This window comes from Mobula hypostoma, chromosome 24 (genome assembly GCF_963921235.1).
Source record: "Mobula hypostoma chromosome 24, sMobHyp1.1, whole genome shotgun sequence".
Taxonomy (NCBI): domain Eukaryota; kingdom Metazoa; phylum Chordata; class Chondrichthyes; order Myliobatiformes; family Myliobatidae; genus Mobula; species Mobula hypostoma.
The window spans coordinates 46793902-46814322 of NC_086120.1; the positions used below are offsets into that span (position 1 = coordinate 46793902).

The following is a 20421-nucleotide window of genomic DNA, read 5'->3' on the forward strand; positions in this document are numbered from 1 at the left end:
CAATTGTTATCCTATAGGGATGTGTGTATTTATCGAAAAACAACTAATACGCAGTACTGTGCAAAAGTGTTAGACATATTATATATATATTTATATAGAGAGCGAGAGAGAGAGAGAGAGAGCGCTAGGGTGCCATTAACTTCTGCACAGTGTTGTAGTAATTGTATGTATTGCACTGACCTGCTGCTGCAAAAATAAACAAACTTCATGACATATGTGAGTGATGATAAACCTGACTGTGATATGGGTTTCTATTGTGGACTAAGAGTGGGAAGGGGGCAGGGAGAGGGGAGGGAACGGGAAGCACCAGAGAGACATTCTGTGATGATCAATAAACCAATTGTTTGGAATCAAATAACCTTGCCTGATGTCTCAGAGCTGGATGTGTCTCCACCCCCAACCCCCTTGCCCTTGGCGCTCCTCTGCCAAGATATATATATAACAATATATATACCTAAGACTTTTGGTCATTACGATACTCTATATATTTCTTATTGTAATTTACAATATATTTTATATATTGCACTGTACTGCTGCTGCAAAACAGCAAATTTCACCACATATGTCAGTGATAATAAACCTGATTCTGATTCTGAAATATCCCCATTTGGCTTTTCTCTGAAATCTGAATGGATGTCAGAGCTGTTCTGGGACCCATTCATCTCCTCGTTTTGCTCTACATTAGCCAATACTCGGAAATAACACTCATGTGTCAGTGAGCTGTGGTGCTTGTGGATATTTCTCAGCAGTGATGATAGGATTACAACGTGTGAGCTGATGTCTTTGAGATGAGACGTTACAGTCAAAGGCCTGGATAATCAGAGACCCACAGCACAAGGTGGGAAAGCCTGAATATCCCAATCAATGTTTATATCTCAGCCGAAGTCATTAAAACAACCGGTCGCTAACTGTACTGCTGTCTGTGTGACCGTGGGGTAGATAATTGAGTGGTTGCTGTGTTTCTTCTCAGTACAATAATGGCCACTTGTCAATGTATTTAATGACATTTGAATTCATTGAAATATTTAGAATTTCATTTAAAGATGTTGGTTGTCCGTCATACTCGACAATGACAGGAAACCTGTGTGAGAGAGTTTTTAAAGTAGGAAAGTCATTGCACTGGGGCAGTTCCACTCTTTCGACCTTGGATGTCCGGGTCCAGCGGTACAAACAAGCATCACAAACAGGGGTCTTCCTCGGTTCCAATGGATGACCATGACTTCCTCTGTGCCTCGTCATGCCCTTCGTTCTCCACAAAGCGTTGCAGAACCGTCTTCCTGGCCGTGGCATCTCACTGTAGATCTCATCCGCCCAGTTCTCCAGAGCTGTCTTCACATGCCAGGACAGGTATGTCCCCCGTCTCACCAGGGGATGAGACCCACTGGCTACCCTCAATTGATTTAGCTCGCCTGTCGAAGTGGTGCACCTTGTGTGACCACTGTCGCATGCAGGCAGCTACTTGGAGCCGCAGGTGAGAGCTGAGTGTTCAATGGGGACCAAAGGTGAGTGAGCTGCCCTGGGATGGACATGACAAGCCCCTTCAGCAGAGGTGCTACCCCCTCCCCTCCCCTCCCTGGACACCCCATATACCATTTTATTTAAAGGTACAGCACCTTAACAGAGTGGTCTGGCTCAATGCGCCCACGCCTCCCAATTACACATGTGGCCAATTAACCTACCAACACATGGGTCTTTGGATTAGGGGAGGACACCAGAGCACCCAGAGGAAACCCACCAGGTCATGGGAAGAACACTTTACAGACAGCGGCAGAAATGAATCCGGGTCGCTGGCACTGTAATGGCATTACGTTAACCGTGACGCCCAAATCTATTCTCAGTATGTATATGATACTTCATAAATGCTTTTTTTTTGTGCATAGCATACACTTCCCCACCGCTATCAGACTTCTGAACCTATCACCACTTTCCCACCCTCTCGTTAATGGTTCTGCCAAGTTCTCAGACTGTCAGTTCTATCTCTTCCAGTTTTTCAGTTTGGCATTTCTTTTTGCATCACCTCAGGTGGCACTAAAGTCTGAACCCCCACCCCCACCCTACTGTTGAGCACATCTACATGGAGCACTGCCTCAAAAAAGCAGCATCCATTATCAAGGACCCCCACCATCCAGGCCAGGCTCTCTTCTCACTACTACCACTTGGCAGGAGGTACAGGAGCCTCAGGACCTGCATCACCAGGTTCAGGAACAGTTATTATCCCCCTACCAGGAGGCTCCTGAACCATCGTGGATACCTTCACTCACCTCAACACTGAGGTGATTCCACAACCTATGGACTCACTTTCAAGGACTCTACTACTCATGTTCTTGGTATTATTTTTTAATTGCACAATTTGTCTTCTTTCGCACGTTGTTTGTTTATATATGTTTTTCATAAGTTCTATTGTATTTTTTTATTTTCCTGTATATACCTGCAAGAAAATTAATCTCAAGTATATGGTAACATATATGTACTTTGATAATAAATTGACTTTGAGTCTTTGCTCAATTTTGCTGATTTGCGCCTGCCGTTGTATTTATTATTCCCATGTATATTGTTTACTCTGGGAGTTTCAAGCACACAAGGAATTTCATTGCACCCTTGTGTATATGACAATAAAGTTATCTGAATCTGAATCTGATCTGGGTCACATGTTTCGTGTATCCAGCTGAGGAAGAATGGGAAAAAAAGCAGCATTCATTCAATCGGAATTTGCCTGGAATGAAGCGTTATATTTATGAAGATAAACTTGATAAGTTTGGAATGTTTTCATCAGCACTGATTAGCAGATAATCCGATTGATGTTTTCAAGATTATGGAGGGTTATAATAAGGTTAATAACTGATAATGGGATGAAAAACTCATGAGAGTTAAAACAAAGGGCAAACAATAACAAATTTATGTATAGGACTGTTAGAATCTGGAACTCAGTGTCATGGGCTGTTGAAGCAGCCAGTAAATAATTTTAATAGGAAAATGATTACTTATAAAGAGGAAAATTGGCACAAAAGGGAAATGTTCAACTGTAAAGAGACATTACACTGTTTAGGGCATAACAATGTAATGAGCAAAGGGATTCTGGGGTGCAAGTTCATAGCTCCCCGAAAGTGGCTACAGAGGCCGATAGAGTCTTTAAGAAGGCATGTGGCATACTTGTCTTTATTAGTTGAGGCACTGAGTTCAAAAGTCAGGAAGTTGTGTTGCAGCTTTATAAAGCTCCAGTTAGATCATATCTGGCGCATTACATAGCGTTCTGGTCGTTCCCATTACAGGAAGAATGCCCAGGCTTTAGAGGGGTGCAGAAGAGGTTTACCAGGATGTTGCCTGGTTTAGAGAGCATGGGCTATAATGAGAGTTTGGAAAAACTTGGGTTGTTTTCTCTGGAGCGGTGGAAACCGAGTAGAGGTCTGATCGAGGTTTATGAGAATATGAGAGGCAGAGATAGAGTGGACAGACTTTTCCCAGGGTTGAAATGTCTAATATGAGAGGGCACGCACTTCAGGTGGCGGGGGGGGGGAATTTCAAAGGTGATCTGAGGGGCAGGTTTTTTACACGGAGATTGGTGGGTGCCTGGAATGGCCTGCCTGGGGTGGTGGTAGATACAGACACATTAGCAACTTCTGAGAGACTTTGAGATAGGAACATGAACGTGAGGGAAATGGAGGATATGGACATTGTATAGGCAGAAGAGATTAGTTTAGTCAGCCACTAGATGGCTACTTGAATAAGCATAGCATTGTGGGCCGAAGGGCCTGTTCGGGTGCTGCACTGTTCTATGTTCTATGGGCTGAAGGGAAAAAAGTGGCCTGAACAATGCTGCAAAAATTCCACACTACCAATTTTTTGATTTGAATAGTTGGATGACTGATTTAATAAATCTTGATATTAATTGAATAATCATGGCATCTTCGATCACCGTAGGACATATTGCCTGATTATAAATGTCAAAATTACATAGAACATGGAAGAGGACAGCATAAAAACTGTGGCCCTTAGGCCCATGAGGCCTATGACAAACGCAATGCCAAATTAAATCTCTTCTGCATGCATATGATCCATTTAGCTCCATTCCCTGTGTATTCATGTGTCCAACAGTCTCTTAAAAACACACACACACACAATATCCTGGAGCAACTCAGCAGGTCAGGCAGCATCGATGGAAATTAATAAACAGTTGACATTTTGGGCCGAGACCCTTCATCAAGACTGGAAATGAAGGGGCCAGATGCCAGAATAAAAAAGTGGGGGTTGGGGAGGGAGGCTAGCTAGAAGGTGCTAGGCAAAGCCAGGTGGATGGGAAAGGTAAATGGCTGGAGAAAAAAGTATCTTATAGGAGAGGAGAGAGGAGGGGCACAAAGAGGGAGGTGATAGGCAATTGAGATGAAGAGAAGAGGTAAGAGGGCACATAGAGTGGGGGATGGAAGAAGAGGGAAGGGGGAGGTTAGACAAATTGATGTTCAGATAAGAGGCCAGAGTGGGGAATAGAAGTTGCACAGATCAAAATTTCTCCTATCTTTTTTTTTTAGTTTATGAGGACACACAGTCCTCTTTTATTGTCATTTAGTAATGCATGCATTAAGAAATGATACAGTGTTTTTCCAGAATAGTATCACAGAAACACATGACAAACTGACTGAAAAACTGACAAAAACCACATAATTATAACATATAGTTACAACAGTGCAAAGCAATACCATAATTTGATAAAGAACAGACCATGGGCACGGTACAAAGTCTCAAAGTCTCTCGAAGTCCAATCATCTCACGCAGACGGTGAACCTCCAGCGCCGCAAACTTGCCGAAGCAGCATCCCGGAAGCATCCGACCACAGTCCGACTCTGAGTCCATCCGAAAACTCCAAGCCTCCGACCAGCTCTCCGATACTGAACACCGAGCACCATCTCTGCCGAGTGCTTCAACCCCAGCCCCGGCAACAGGCAATAGGCAAAGCCAAGGATTTGGGGCCTTCCCCTCCGGAGATTCTCGATCGCACAGTAGCAGCGGCACTGAAGCGGGCATTTCAGAAGTTTCTCTAGGTGTTTCTCCACGCTTCTCACGGCTGTCTCCATCAAATCAGGATTGTGCACGGCCCCCTAGTTAACACGTATCGATATCATTCATAAAGGCCGCGCGCGCTGCGCCATCTTTCCTTATAGTATTATGGCAAACTCCTATTGGATTTCATCAAGCTAGAATCAGAATTGGAATCAAGTTTATTATTGCTGGCCTATGTCGTGAAATGTGTTGCTTTGCAGCAGCAGAACCGTTGCAAGACATTAAGATTTAATATAAGTTACAATAAAAATATATTTTAAATTAAAACCCTATACAAAAAGAGAGCAAAGCCTGAGGTAGTATTTATGGGTTTGTGGGCTGTCTCTCTTCTTTAGTACATGGTGCACTTCACCCACTTGGCATCTGAGCACCATCACAATTGCTTGGAACAGGGGTTCCCAACCTTTTTTTATGCCATGGACCCCTACAATTAACCAAGGGGTCCGTGGACCCCTGGTCAGGAACCATTGGCTTAGAAAATTAAGAAGTCAATGCCCATATGCAGCATACTTAGATGACCCTCAGCCTTGGGTTGATGATGATAAGCAATATTTTGACCAGATAAATGGTCGTATCCTGCAAGAGAATGACTGGCCACTTCACTGTAACACTCACTGATACTATAATTATCATAATTGAATCTTAAGGACCCTGGAGGAAAAGAGGCGGGGTGGGCTTGAGCAGAAAATTATCTACACACTTGGTATGGTTGCAAGACAACATTAAACCAGGCTAGTCTGTACTTTTGGACTCACATTTAGAATCCCAAAGCATTTCCACCATCAAGAATATGATGGAATCAACTTCCCCCAACAGATGGAAAATGTGTAGGACTCATCACCACAGAATGTGGATGAAGCCAAGCACTAAAAGGAATTGGGTATAGTCATTCATTATTATGTGTTGTGTCCTATGATGTGGACAATCATGATCTTATCCATGACCATGATTGTTCTGGGCAGATGTTTCTACGGAAGTTCAAAGTTCATATATGTCACCTTATCCACCGCTGAGATTCATTTTCTTGAGGACATACTCAATAAATCTATAGAATAATAACCATAACAGAATTAATGAAAGACCACCCAACTAGGGCATTCAACCAGAGTGCAGAAGGCATCAACTGTGCAAATACAAAAAGAAGAAATAATAATAATATATAAATAACCTATAAGTATCGAAAACATGAGATGAAGAGTCCTTGAAAGTGAGACCCTTGGTTGTGGGAACCTTTGAACGATGGAGCAAGTGAAGCTGAGTGAAGTTATCCCCTTTGGTTCAAGAGCCTGATGGTTGAGGGATAGTAACTATTCCTGAACCTGGAAGGGTAGGCTCTTCTTCCTGATGGTGTCAGAGAGAAAAGAGCATGGTCTGGGTGGTGGGGATCCCTGATGATGGATGCTGCTTTCCTGCGACAATGTTTCAAGCTGGGGTGCTCAATGGTCAGGAGGGTTTTAACTGTGATGAACTGGGCCATATCCACTACTTTTCGTAGGATTTTCTGTTCAAGGGGATTGGTGTTTCCGTACCAGGCTGTGATACAGCCAGTCAATGTATTCTCCACTGCACATCTATAGAAGTTTGTCAAAATTTTAAATCTCATGCTGATTCTTTGCAAGCTCCTAAGGAAGTAGAGGTTCTGCCATGATTGCACTTATGTGCTGGGCTCAGGAGAGGTCCTCCAAAATAATAACACCTAGGAATTCAAAGTTGCTAACCCTCTCCACCTCAGCAAGACCAAGGAACTGATTATAGACTTCACGACAAGAAAACCAGAGGTCCATAAACGAGTCTTCATCGGAGGATCCAAATCTTCCATACCCTTCAACCATCAGGCTCTTGAACCAAAGAGGATAACTTCACTTGCTCCATCATTGGAATGTTCCCACAACCTATGGACTCACTTTCAAGGACTCTTTATCTCATGTTCTCAATATTTATTGCTTATTTATTTATTACTATTTCTTCTTTTTGCATTTGCATAGCTTGTTGTCTTCTGCCCTCTGGATGAACATGCTAGTTGGGCAGTCTTTCATTGATTCTGTTATGGTTATTATTCTACAGATTTATTGAGTATGCCCACAAGAAAATGAATCTCAGTGTTGTATATGGTGACACACGTGTACTTTGAACTTTGAATGAGGGGTGATTAGATAAAGGTATACAAAATTATAAGGTGTATAGACAGGGTAAATGCAAGCAGGCTTTTTCCACTGAGATTGGGTGAGACTAGAACTAGAGGTCATAGATTAAGGGTAAAAGGTGAAATATTTAAGGGGACCATGAGGGAGAACTTCTTCACTCAGGCATAGTCTCATGGACCTGTACCTGAACGATAGCCTTCCAAAACCCAACCCTTTTCAAAATTTCTCTTAAATATTCACATAAAACCTACATCCACCACTTCCGCTGGCAGCTCGTTCCACTCTCTCACCAACTTCTGAGTGAAAATCTCAGCGGAAAAAGCCAGACACCGGTTCCCTAGGCCTGAGTCAACATAGTAGTAGTTGAGTTCATGAGACTAGGCAGAATAATAGTTCAGCATGGACTAGAAGGGCCGAAGGGCTTGGTTTTGTGCTGTGGTATTCTATGACTCTCTGAAATGTAGTACTGTTGGATGGCAGCAATCTCAACCACAGCCACCTTGTAAACATTCCGAAGGAGAATGAATTAACTGTTTTTTGATCGCAAATGTTCAGGAAAGAATAATAGTCAAAAGTCTTTGTGAAGCAACGTTTTGTGCAGTAATTTAATTTCAAGGAAACAACAATCTAATGGTAAAATTGCAGATTTATTGTGAGTTTTGCAAGAATCCACCAGCTTTTCCGAGTCATTTAGGTCTGATGAGCTCGAGCTAACGTAGAAGGGGCTCCAGACATGCACATTGGCTCACACCATCCATCCCCCCTTTCTACTGTGACGTAACCATCCACCAACACTCCGTACACCCTGCATCCAGTGACTTCAGCCTCCTGTGCTTCTCTTCCTCATGATCTTCCTCCCTGGAGATCTGGAAAGCTGATAGCAGAAATGCCAGGATGTATAACGGAACATCCTTATTCTGTGTATGGCCTGTTTAGTAGCAACACCTCGCACTTACTTAAACTTTCAGTTCAAGTTCAAATTTATTGTCATTCAACCATACACATATACCAGGGGTGATGGATAAGTTCGTGGCCCAAGGTAGAAGGAGTCAATTTTAGAAAACCTAGCACATTCATTTTTCCTACATTTACACACTTAGTCCAGCGGTCGTGGAGCCCTTAGTAGAAGTCTTTGTAGAAGTCGGCGCCTTGGACCTCTAGAAGTGGTCCACAGCATGGGGTGATTGGTAAGTTCGTGGCCTAAGGTAGAAGGAGATGAGTTATTAACTTCAAACTTTCTGTATTTTCACTCAGAGTTGAACTGCACATGCATGTAACAAGAGCTGTATAACTCATCCCCTCCTACCTCAGACCACGAACTTATCAATCACCCCTGCAGCAGACCACTTCTACAAAGAAGGGATCCGTATGCTTCACGACCTCTGGACTAAGTGTGTACACGTGGGAGGGAACTATGTTGAAAAATAAATGTGCTAGGTTTTCTAAAATTGACTCCTTCGTCCTTAGGCCACGAACGTATCAATCACCCCTCGTATGTCACCAAATGAAACAAAATTCCTCCGAAACAAGGCGCAAAACACAGTACATATAACTCACTCACATAACACATAAAGTAATATTATTAGAAATAAATTAACAAATAATGAAGTGCATTTACGACACAAGTTAGAAAGTACATAGTATAAAGCTGCTGGCACTTCATGAGCCCTGGCTGGGGGCAGGGAGTTCGGTCGTCTCACAGCCTGGGGGCAGAAGTTACTTCCCATCCTGACAGTTATTGTCCTAATGCCTGATGGCACCCCCTGCCTGATGGTAGGGGGTCAAAGAGATTGTCGAGCAGATGGGAGGGATCATTGACAATACTAAGGGCCCTATATGTGCAGCGGTCCTGATAAAATTCTCAGATGGATGGGTGGGAGACCCTGATAATCCTTTCAGTGGTGCTTGCAATCCTTTGTAGGAGTTTGCGGTCAGATGCCATGCAATTCCTTGGGACGTATGGAGGTGAATCATAGAACATGGAACATTACAGCACAGTACAGGCCATTCAGCCCATGACGTTGCACCAACCTTACAACCTACTGTAAGATCTATCTAGCGGTCTTCCCTCCCACACAGCCCTCTCAACTTTCTTGTTTTCCTTTGAATTAGTTTTATGTTTCGGAGTTACAAAACATAGGAGTGACCACGAGTAAATTTAAAGCAAACCCGAGATGACTACCTACCTGTTGAAGTGCAGCAAGATGCTCAAGTTTTTAAAAAGCACAGCAAGGAGGTTGAGTTAATAAAGCTCAACCTGCAAAAGGAAAGATGATCCAAGTTTTTTAAAAGGCAGAAAACGTCAGAATTAATGGGTTCACGTCATGAAGGTGCAAAAGTGAACATTGTACCAGAGTGTAAACCTAAGAGGTTCTGCAAATGCTGGAAATCAAGAGCAAAGCAGAATATTGGAAAATTCAGCAAGTCAGGCGGCATTTACCACCAGAATCCCGATGAAGCACCTCACTTTGAAACATCGACTGTCTATTCCTCTCCATAGATGCTGCCTGACTGCTGAGTTCCTCCAGCATTCTGTGTGTGTTGCTTTGGATTTCCAGCATCTGCAGAATTTCCTATGTTTATGACGTGGTCCTCTATTTTTCTATCATCCATGTACCTACCTAGGAATTCCTTAAATGTCTCTAATGTATCTGCCGCTACCACCACCCCTGGCACAGTGTTCCATGCAGCCACCACTGTGTAAAAAATTTCCTCTGATATCTCCCCTATACCTTCCTCAAATCACCTTAAAACTATGCTCCCTCAGTCGGCCATTTCCTCCCTGGGAAAAGGTCTCTGGCTATCCAATCCATCTATGCCTCTTATGATCTTGAACACCTCTGTCAAGTCACCTGTCACCCTCCTTCGCTCAACCTTCTCTCATAAAACATGCTCTCTAAACTGGCAGCATTCTGGTAAATCTCTGGACCCTCATTCAAGCTTCCACATCCTTCTTATAATGAGGTGACTGGAACTAAGCACAATATTCCAAGTCCTTGAATAAAATGTCTGATGACTTGCTATCTATCAGTTCCTTGGCAGTGGGGTTGTACACTCAGTGGCTACTTTAATGGTTACAACCTGTTCTTTAATGCAAATATCTAGTCAGCCAGTCATATGGCTGCAACTCAATGCATAAAAGCTTGCAGACATGGTCAAGAGGTGCAATTGTTGTACAGGCCAAACATCAGAATGGGGGAAAAGAATTGAGAATTTATTTACTTAAATCTTTTACGTCCATCCCACAGTGTGGGAGAGTAAAAATCTTTCTGTTATGACTCCGTTGCAATGTACAGACATGTGAATCTAAGTGATTTTGACTGTGGAATGATTGGTGGTGCCAGACTGGGTGGTTTGAGTATCTCAAAAGCTGCCGATCTCTTGGGATTTTCATGCATCACAGTATCTAGAGTTTACAGAGAATGGTGTGAAAAACAAAAAACATCCAATGAGCAGCAGTTCGCTGGGCAAAAATGCCTTGTTAATGAGAGGACAGAGGAGAATGGCCAGGCTAGTTCAAGCTGACAGGAAGGCAACAGTAACTCAACTAACCATGTATTACAACAGTGGTGCGCTCTGCGCACACATTGATCCATGAAGTGGATGGGCTGCCTCCGTAAAAGACCACAAGCATACACGCAGTAGCCACGTTTTTTGGTACAGGAGGTACCTAATAAAATGGTCACTGAGTGTACTCACTCCCTTAAAAAGTGTCAAGGGAATTTAATATTTAAAATCGGCCTCTTTGACCAAGCAACACCCAATTCAGTGTATCACTGGGATATCGGGCTTCTCATCTTAAGGGAGGGATTGACCTTTGGTTGACTGGGAGCTGTGACTGAGCCAAGAGAACACATCTATCTACAGTCAACACATTAAATGTTGCAACCTTGACCTCTAAACCATCACTTCAGCTGCCCAATCTCTCTAATTTGCTTATTATGGTATCTTTTGATGTTCTAAGACTGGATTTTAGTTCTTTCTGTTATTAAATTACTTCCTTTGTGATAGCTTTCATAGTCTAATTTTAGAACCCCCTCTGTAAAAAAAAAGCTTTGCCTTTTAACTTTTATCTTTAATATTCATAACCATCAACAAATAATATTTAAACATCACTTGCGATTCTTTCACCGAATCTAAAATATTTATTTATTGTTATATAAGGTCTTGGTACCGTGTTTTCGCACTTTGGAAATGTTTCGTTTTAAATGAAACGTGACCACCAAATTGTGGGCAAAATTATGCGGTTATCCTGTTATACCAGTCTAATTTACACAAGACTTTAGCAGCTAGTGCTGAGGCAAACTTTAATTCGGAGATTTCCAATTAGCCTCCAATGCCGATGTTCAGAATGCCACACGCTAAATGGCGTGTTTGCTTGTGATATTTACTTTTTGCGTATCTGGAACGTGGGTGTTGTGTAAAATACACGGCGCATAAGCCGAATCAGAAGACCAACTAAGTTTCGACCATTAAAAATTACAAGTGTGCGTGAAGATGATTCTTCTCGCCCTGAGTGATCCTGTCACGCTGTTTTAAAGAGGGAGATGTCTGATCTGCTAAGGTCTAGATAGCTGAGGCTTTATATGCGCAAAACACATACACAAAAAAAATTAATTCACAATTTAGTTCGGCCCGCACTCCGAGCGCTGCAGCGCCTGATTCGTCAGTAAGCCGGACATTGGAGAAGACTTGGAGGCGCTCCAGCTAAACGATGACATCACCGCCATTCCAAAGTCCTGCTCCAACGAGCTCCGTTTCCTTTTCCTGCGAAACATCAACGCAACATTGCCGGCGTTTTGGGCTGGGATGGGACACCAGTTTGCAATCAAGACTTTGCCACCACTTGGCGTGAACGCCGCGGAACGATCGATGGCCGTTGATGTTTAACATTGCCGCACTTAAAAGCACAGTGTAATCTACGGACTGCAAAAAAATAAAATAGGCTATCACTCCACCCGCCCTCCTCCGCTTCCACAACCTTCCCTCCCCGCACTCCCAGCTCCCAGCTCCCGTGGACGAGCTCCCGGCCGCCCGAGAGCAGCGCCGCGGCTGCCACGAGGGCGGGCGCGCGAGGCCCCTGGGCCAACCCCCCAGCCAATCAGCCACTCGGACGCCGGCCGATCGGAGGCAATCGCGTCACTACAGTGGGCGGTCCGGCCCCTCTGATTGGCTGCTGAGGCCCGCTGCCTGTCACTCAAAGGTGGAAGGGGGAGGGGAGGGGGTGGTAAACCCACAACACTCGAGCAGCCGGCTGTCCGCTTACGCGGAATATATTGTCCCCAGGGAGGAAAGCGCCCCTCCGCCCGCTTCTCGCACGCCGGCCGCCGCAGGGTTTTTTTTTTGTTCGGCAGCCGTTGTCGAGGAGCGCGGTTGGCCGCCCGCAGCGGGGCCGGGTTTTTTTTGTTTCTGCTGGCCGGGACTGAGCCCCCGGATGTTGGCGCAGGGATACCTCCCCCGCCTCACAATGTGATCATGTTTGAAGAGGGTAAATATGTCGGCCGCTGGGGATGCCTCTGCTTGCAGTGTAGCCGCCGTTCGGGGGGCAATTCACCTCAGATAGTCAAAGTTTGCAAAGGGAGGATCCGAGTGCCAGTACAGGGCGGGCGGGCGGGCCGGCGGTTGGGGAGGGGGGGTGGTAACTATACCCTGGGAGGGCGCAGAAACCCCGCTTCCCTTTCATTTAATGTTGGCTTTTCGGATGCTCGCCGAGGAGGTAAACACACGGCATGGACTTTTATTGTTACGGAGTAGAAAGTTGTATCAGGGACCTCGGGTACGGGTGCAGATGGGAAAAGTACAGCCTCTCCCCCCCCCCCCAGGGGCGGGTTGATCTAGAGGGTGGGAGGGGATGTGTCGGTCGGTATCTCCACGGGCCAGAAAAGTGCTTTTTCCCCCCGAGGTTAACTACTGCTGCTTTTTTTTAATGTCTGAAGTTGTTGCGGCTACTCTGGAGCGAGGGGCGCACATGCACAAACGTTACTGGGAATCGGGTGGCTGGGGGTTCGCATTAATGCCCCCATTTTCAATCTGTGAGGGGGCTGAGCACTGCCCCCCCAAACTTTTTACTTTCACGCCCAAGTCAAAGTTGGCTGCCCTTTGTTACTTTGTCCCAATCCATCAGCGATGTTAACTTCTGGTGACTGTGAAAAGTGATCTGTTCTTGCACTACTTGTTCATATTTGCATTTTCTGTGTTTTTTAAATGGCAAATTCTCTTTTCTTTAACTTGAAGACAAGGCGATTTTGAATCGTGATTAACATCACGGTGTGGTCAAGGGTAGTAAGGTTTTCTTTTCCTTTTCTTTTTTAAACCTTTGTTTAGGGGTGTTTTAATTTGTCAAAATGAATCCACAGCAGCGAATGGCAGCCATAGGGACGGACAAAGAGCTTAGCGACTTGCTGGATTTCAGTGCGGTAAGAATTATGGCGGTGTACCATGTATTTATGACCGATATATTTTCTTGCGGTATCGACTCTTTAACGTAATTGTGCAATAGTCACTCGTTTGATTTGCGATTACCACCATTGCAGTGGCTGGTATTTGAATTTTAAGCGTGAAGCCAGTTGGATGTGAACTGTTCCTGGAATGCCATTATCAAGCGACGCTGATACTGTCAGGGGCTCAGTACTGTAGACAATCTTTTGTTTTACCAAATTACTTTATTTTTAACAATACTTAATCCTGAGGATCTGTTGCAAGATGGTAGCACCGATTAATTACTCGGAGCGCGAGTGGGTGCACTTTGAAACGAGTTCCTAGACTTGCGCTGTGGAACTAGTGTGAAATTGCGTGACTGGTTGTGGATTTAATGAATTTGATTAGCGAAAAAAAACTACTTTTTTTAAGCTGCGGTGTTGTTGATAAGACAGATTTTTGGAAAAATGATGAGACGCCCTGTTGCAAAATCCTTTATTCAAGTGACACTTTTTTTTCAGATGTTTTCCCCGCCTGCTTCTAATGGAAAAAATCGACCAACCACGTTAGGAAGCAACCAGTTTGGAGGGACAGGTACTGTGCGCTAATCTTTTATAAAATGGGCGGTGTAATTATGTCAGTGAATTGTATTTTGGCAAAATTTATTCTCTTCAGCCTTAGAATCTGGTTTGAATTGGTAGAAAGGTTGTGGATTGAAAGGACTGGATCCGTATTAGGTCTTAAAAATTAAAAAAAAACAATAGTATAGTTATTCACAGTTGAAACATCAGTGGGGAATGTGGAATGGTGTAAGGTATCTTGGAAATATGCCTGAGGGGATTTTACTGACTAATAAAAAGGCAATGGTTTGACGAACAAAAAAAATAATCGTAGGAATTGTTTTTTTTCCTGATAATTTTGCAATCTACTTGGATAAAATCCAACATCAACAGATTTTTTTAACTTCTATATTGTCTTGTGCTTCAAGTAGCAGTCAAAACATAGGCTCTTCTGGTGAAAACTGCTTTTTTTTTGCTTAGCTGTGGGCATCTTGTCCAGTGATTCATTTTGTGTGTGTGTGTTCCTGCTAGAAAAGCCTCCCAAGTTTGTTTTGAACATAATGCATTGTGTCCTGACATCAGTATTTCATTATCACTGTTATAATGCGGGTAGATTAATTTCCATATGAATGGTTGCACGGTGGTAATATCTTGTGTGGGTAACATTTGAGATCGGTGTCTTGTAACCTGTTTCGATCTCTGAGACCAAGTGAATCAGATGAGGAAACTCCACATGGTGAAACACTTTCTAGTTTCGTTGCTTACCCGTGAACTAAAAGCCAACTTGAGTATTGACAGGCCTCCTTTAGTTGACAACTCTGTATTTAACTCCTTTGGGATCTCCATATTACAGCAATGTCAGGATGGAGGGTGTCTGCATTTTTAAACCAGAAAGTACAATGTGAAATACCTTCAAGTGAGGGAAAATGTAGTATAGCTGAAATGTGAGTAGTTGTTTCATATTATGCTTGGATGATTACAGTTATGTAACTTTTTTGTTTTTCTGCAGCAATGATTATTGAGCTCTGTCATAGGTCACCTGTGGATTTGCAGGCATTTGGCAGTCTCCGGGGTGGTTGGGAGTGAGAATGGGGGAAAGAATAATATTATTCTGCTTTCCAGGTGCTGGTCAATGCAGAATAACAGAGTGACAGGGAAAAGATGGGCAGAAAGGCAGAACCAGGTTTACTATCACTGGTATGTGTTGCAGCAGTACATTGCAATAAAAATATAAATTGCAATAAGAAACTTGGTGTCATATTTGATAAGAAAAATATAAGTTGCAACCAAATTTTGTATATATAATGTGCATGTAGACATGTGTAAATATATATACATAGTGCAAAAGAGAGGAAAAAAGAAAAATAATAGAGGTATGTACATGATTTCAATGTCCATTCAGAAATCTGATGTGCAGTGGGGAAGAAACTATTCTTGAATCGTTAAGTGTGTCTTTGTGCTCTGTATCTCCTGATAGTAGCAATGAGAAGAGGGCATGTCCTTGGTGATGGGGGTCTTTAAAGAGGGATGCTGTCTTTTTGAGGCATTGCTTGTTGAAGTTGCCCTCAATGCTGGGGAGGCTGGCTGAGTTTGCAACTTTCTGTAGTTTTTTTTCCAATCCTGAGTGGCCCCTCTGTACCAGGTGGTGATGCAACCAGTTAGAATGTTCTCCATGGTTTCTGTGATGTAGTGCTCTGACTTGAATTAAAAATTTCTTCCTGGAGCCTTTGAGCAATGTAGGGTAGCAGTGAATTTTCTAAAAGGATAAACTGTTCCTAAATATAAGCATTAATAAATATATATTTATTGAAACTCAGTTGAGATCATTGTCATATACACAAATGTACAGGTGCAATGAAAGACTTGCAACAGCATTACAGACAATTTCTATCATCAAAGATCCCCACCATCCGGGCCATACCATCTTCTCACAAATACCATCAGGCAGGAGCTGCAGAAGCCTGAAGTCCCACGTCACCAGGTTCAAGAACAGCTACCTCCCTTCACTCATTCTGTTATTGAACCTCCCTGTACAGCCCTAATCACTACCTCAGTGTAACCGCACTATGACCACTTAGCACTACAATAGACTTTGTAATTTTTCGTTCTAATTGAGTTTAACTTTTTTTAATAAAAAGTACAATTGATGTTTATTTTGTCTCCATATCTGATGTAATGTGCCTGTGACGCTGCTGCTTGTCAGTTTTATTTATTTGTTTAGAGACACAGCATGGAGCAGGTCCTTTCAGCCCACCAACTTGTGTGCCCTGTAACCCACTTATCTGATACTAGCCTAATCACAGGACAACTTGGAATGACCAATTAATCTGTAACTGGTACATTTTCAATAGGTACATTTAATGTCAGAGAAATGTATACAATATACATCCTGAAATTCTTTTTCTGCGCAAACATCCATGAAAACAGATGATTCCAAAGAATGAATGACAGTTAACTGTTAGAACCCCAATTTCCCCCTCCCACACACAAGCAGCAGCAAAGCAACGACCCCTTCCCCCCAACAGCAAAAAAGCATCCGTGCTCCCCACTGAGCATTCAAGCCTGTAACAAAGCATCAATAAAATTACAGACTTGCAGTACTCCAAAGGCTACTCGTTCACCTAGTAATTCAACATACCATAGGCTCTCTCTCTCCCTAATAAGGGAAAAAGAAGTGACCCCATATCACAGCGAAAGGGGAGACATAAAACAACTCGCTGATTTATGGTGTTAAGAGTCTGCTGCGTCGCTTTTTCTGAGCTCTGTGCCCAAAAACCTCAGGTCTCTGGGCATATAGCAGCAGGCTCGTTGCTTCCAATCTTCCGTGTTCTGCATCAGTTGGCAGCAGCAACACCCAGCCTTGGATCATGCCGGCTTCGCTGCTGCTGCTACTGTACGATCGAGAATCTCCGGAGGGGAAGGCCCCAAATCCTCGGCTTTGCCTATTGCCTGTTTCCAGGGCCGGGGTCGAAGTGCTCGGCAGAGATGGTGCTCTGTGTCGGAGGGCTGGTCGGAGGCTCGGAGTTTTCGGATGGACTCAACAGTCGGCTGTGGTCGGGTGCTTCCAGGGTGCCGCACCGGCGAGTTTGCGGCGCTGGAAGCTCATGGCACGAAGAGTTTTTTTTTCCTTCCTTCTACCATCTGCGTGAGATGTTGGGACTTTCGAGAGACTGAGACTTTTTACCGTGCCCATGGTCTGTTCTTCATCAAATTACGGTATTGCTTTGCATTGTTGTAACTATATGTTAATTATGTGGTTTTTGTCAGTTTTTCAGTCGGTTTGTCTTGTGTTTCTGTGATGTCATTCTGGAGAAACATTGCATCATTTCTTAATGCATGCGTTACTAAATGACAATAAAATAGGACTGCGTGTCCTCATAATCTGATCTAATCTAGAACCACAAAAGTCCATCACCCTGAAGGCATGCTAGTCTTCCAGGCCACATCCTTGGGATATCAAAAAGTGGTTGATCATAAGGCCCTGAGAGTGGGTCCCATTTCTGCAAAGATCTGAAGTCAGCATGAAACTCCAGGTCAGGGTCTTCAAAAGAACCTTGAAAGGGGAAAAAAGAGATATCAAGGTAGAAATAGAGCTGTTTCTGAAGATACAAGTAATGGTGCCGCCATTGGGTGCCATCCTCCCTAAGCTCCGCTCTGGACTGTGGGAGGAGACTGAGTACCCGGAGGAAACCAGTGCATACACGGGAAGGAATTTACAATTTGCAGTGGAAGCCGGAATCGAACTCTGATGCCCAATGCTGTAATAACATTGAGCTGAATACTGTTGCAATGGCATTTTTTAGTGCACCTGTGCATGTGTGAGCATATGGCAATAAACTTGACTTTCACTTTATCCAACTACATTAAACAAAACTTAACAATTTTTGCAAGAAAGAACACAAATAGAATGAAAAATTGTCCTAGATTGCACTGAACTGCTCCATTCTTTCTTTTTCTTTCTCTTTCCTTTTTCTCCCTCTTCCCCTCAGCAAGAGCGGTCGGGGGGGCGGGGTTGGAGAAACAAACTGCACTTTGTGTACAAAAGGGATGTTGAGGCGAGCAATTCAGAGATGTAATTCAATCAGTTTTGGGCTGATATCTTGAACCAAAGTAAAAGAGCTTGAGTTTATAAAAGCCTGTTGGATCCAGAGATTAAATTACAGCCTTGAGGTCCCTGCACAGCATCTGTTGTTTTGTTATAACATGGTTTGTAAATTTTAAGTTGGCTGTGGCATGAAGCTTTTTGTAGGGCGAGAATTTTGGCAGCATTTATCTAGTTGGTGAGATTGTAGAATTGCAGAAAATTTACGATAAAAAATGTGATTCTTGTATTGCATGAAAAACTTAGTTGCACCTTTGAGTAGTAGGTGTAAACACAGATTCTGCAGGTGAGTGCACAGTAGCATGGCAGTTAGCCTGACAATATTACGGCTTTGGCTGTCAGAGTTCAGAGTTCATTTCCTGACACTATCTGTAAGGAGGTTGTACGTTCACCCCATGGTTGTATGGGTTTCCTCTGCGTGCTCTGGTTTCCTCCCACAGTCCAAAAACCTACTGGTTAGTAGGTTGGGTTATTGTAAAATTGTCCTGTAACTAGGTGAGTGGCTCTTTAGGTTTGTATATCTAATAAATAAATCTTGACCAGCACGTAGAAATCCTGATGAAAGCTCTTAGCCTAAAACATTGACAGTTTATTCCTCTCCATAGATGCTGCCTGACCTACTGAGTTTTGTCTGTGATGTTCAAGATTTCAAGCATCTGCAGAATTTAATTTGAGCTGGTAAAATAGTTGGCTACTAGAATCACCTTTTTAATGGCCTCCCAAAGCAATCTGTTGACAAACTTAAACTCATTTGGTATACTACTGCTAGATTTTAACCAAAACCAGGATGGGGGAACATATCACTCCTGTCCTAGCTACTCTGCATTGGCTTCATGTATCTTTTAGAATTTAATATTTTTTTTTAAAAAAGCTCTTAATGGTCTGGGACTGGAGTACTTCACAGAATCATTTTCATTTTATAATCCTGCTCAAGCTCTCAGGTCTTCTGCTGAAACTTCCTCAAAAGATGATTGGTAGGTCAGCTTTTGAACTACACTCAACTGTGGAATTCAGTACCTAAAACTATAGGGGATGCAAACTTAGTTAACACTTCTAAACAGCTTGAAACCTATTTATTTAATCTTTTAACTAAATCTTTTGGTCTTTTATTTTCATGTTTATTTTTATTTTTTTATTTTCATGTTTGCATTTCATCCCATTGTAAAGCACTGTGAACTGCATCGTCGAAATGAAAAATGCTCTGTAAATATTATGACAATAAGTACGAAAGGGAGTTGATGGACGTGTGAGAGAGAATTTATAGGGGTACAGGGAAATAAAAGAGGGAATGGGACTGTGTTGAAACACCAGGGCCTTGCACCTCATTTTTCAAGTATATATCCAAGTACTTTTTAAAGTACTTGAATATATAATTCCCTTTCAGGAGTAGAATTCTAGTAGTCACATTACTAGCTTAGTAGCCCAGAAGCATGGGCTAACATTCTAAAGACCACAATTCAAATCTCACTGTGGCAGCTGTGGAAATTAAGCTCTGTTACTGATCTGGAATTTTTTTAAGAAAACAGTTGTGTCTTTTGCCTAACCTGCTGAGTTTTTCCTGCATTTTGAATTTGTTTCTCTGAATTTACAGCATCTGCAGAATCTCTTGTCTTTTGCAGCGATGGTTATAAGCTGTTGTAACAAACTGCTGTCCATGTCCCATGCCTCTGTGCAAGGTCTTGGAATTGTGGAATCACAGACTTCATCTCCATTTGCAGCCACTGACTTCTGCAACTTGGTGACTGTTGGCATCACAGTAGGCTCTCTTCAACAACTGAGTTTAGAGGCGTGTCCTGGCCTAGGCAGTGTGGCTGGAGTTTCATGTTTTTTCCACTTTATTATGATGAACTGCATTGTGCTCCAAGGTATGTCCAGTGCCTTTGGGATGGTCTCATACCTTTCCCTAGATTTGTTCTTCTCTATTATAATTTCTGTAACTTGTCTTGCGTGGTTCTTTTGTCTTCATTTGGTTTGGTCTGTTGAAAATCTACCATATTGTTGGACCTTACAGAGAGGGTATTTATTCAGGTGATCCTCCAATTTTCTATGTCAACAAATTGGGTGAGTTAGTAAGATAATTTATATATACAATATTGCACCTTACAAAGGAGTTGAATACCTTATCAGCCTCACAATTGTGGCTTTT

General features: G+C 43.0%; 1 protein-coding gene across 11 annotated transcripts in view; it reads left to right on the forward strand.

The window, feature by feature from the left end:
- Positions 1-12407: 12407 nt before the first annotated feature.
- LOC134337446 (transcription factor 12-like) overlaps positions 12408-20421 on the forward strand; it is a 187013-nt gene continuing 178999 nt past the window's right edge. For 6 of the 11 annotated variants that reach the window (XM_063032456.1, XM_063032457.1, XM_063032454.1 and 3 more), the window contains exons 1-3: positions 12862-12912; positions 13553-13612; positions 14135-14207. In XM_063032456.1, coding sequence (XP_062888526.1) covers positions 12883-12912; positions 13553-13612; positions 14135-14207 — 163 coding nt within the window. In that variant the 5' untranslated portion in view covers positions 12862-12882. Of the gene's footprint in view, positions 12685-12834; positions 12913-13520; positions 13613-14134; positions 14208-20421 lie in introns of those variants that run through there. The other 5 variants (XM_063032458.1, XM_063032462.1, XM_063032463.1 and 2 more) reach the window with 4 other exon arrangements.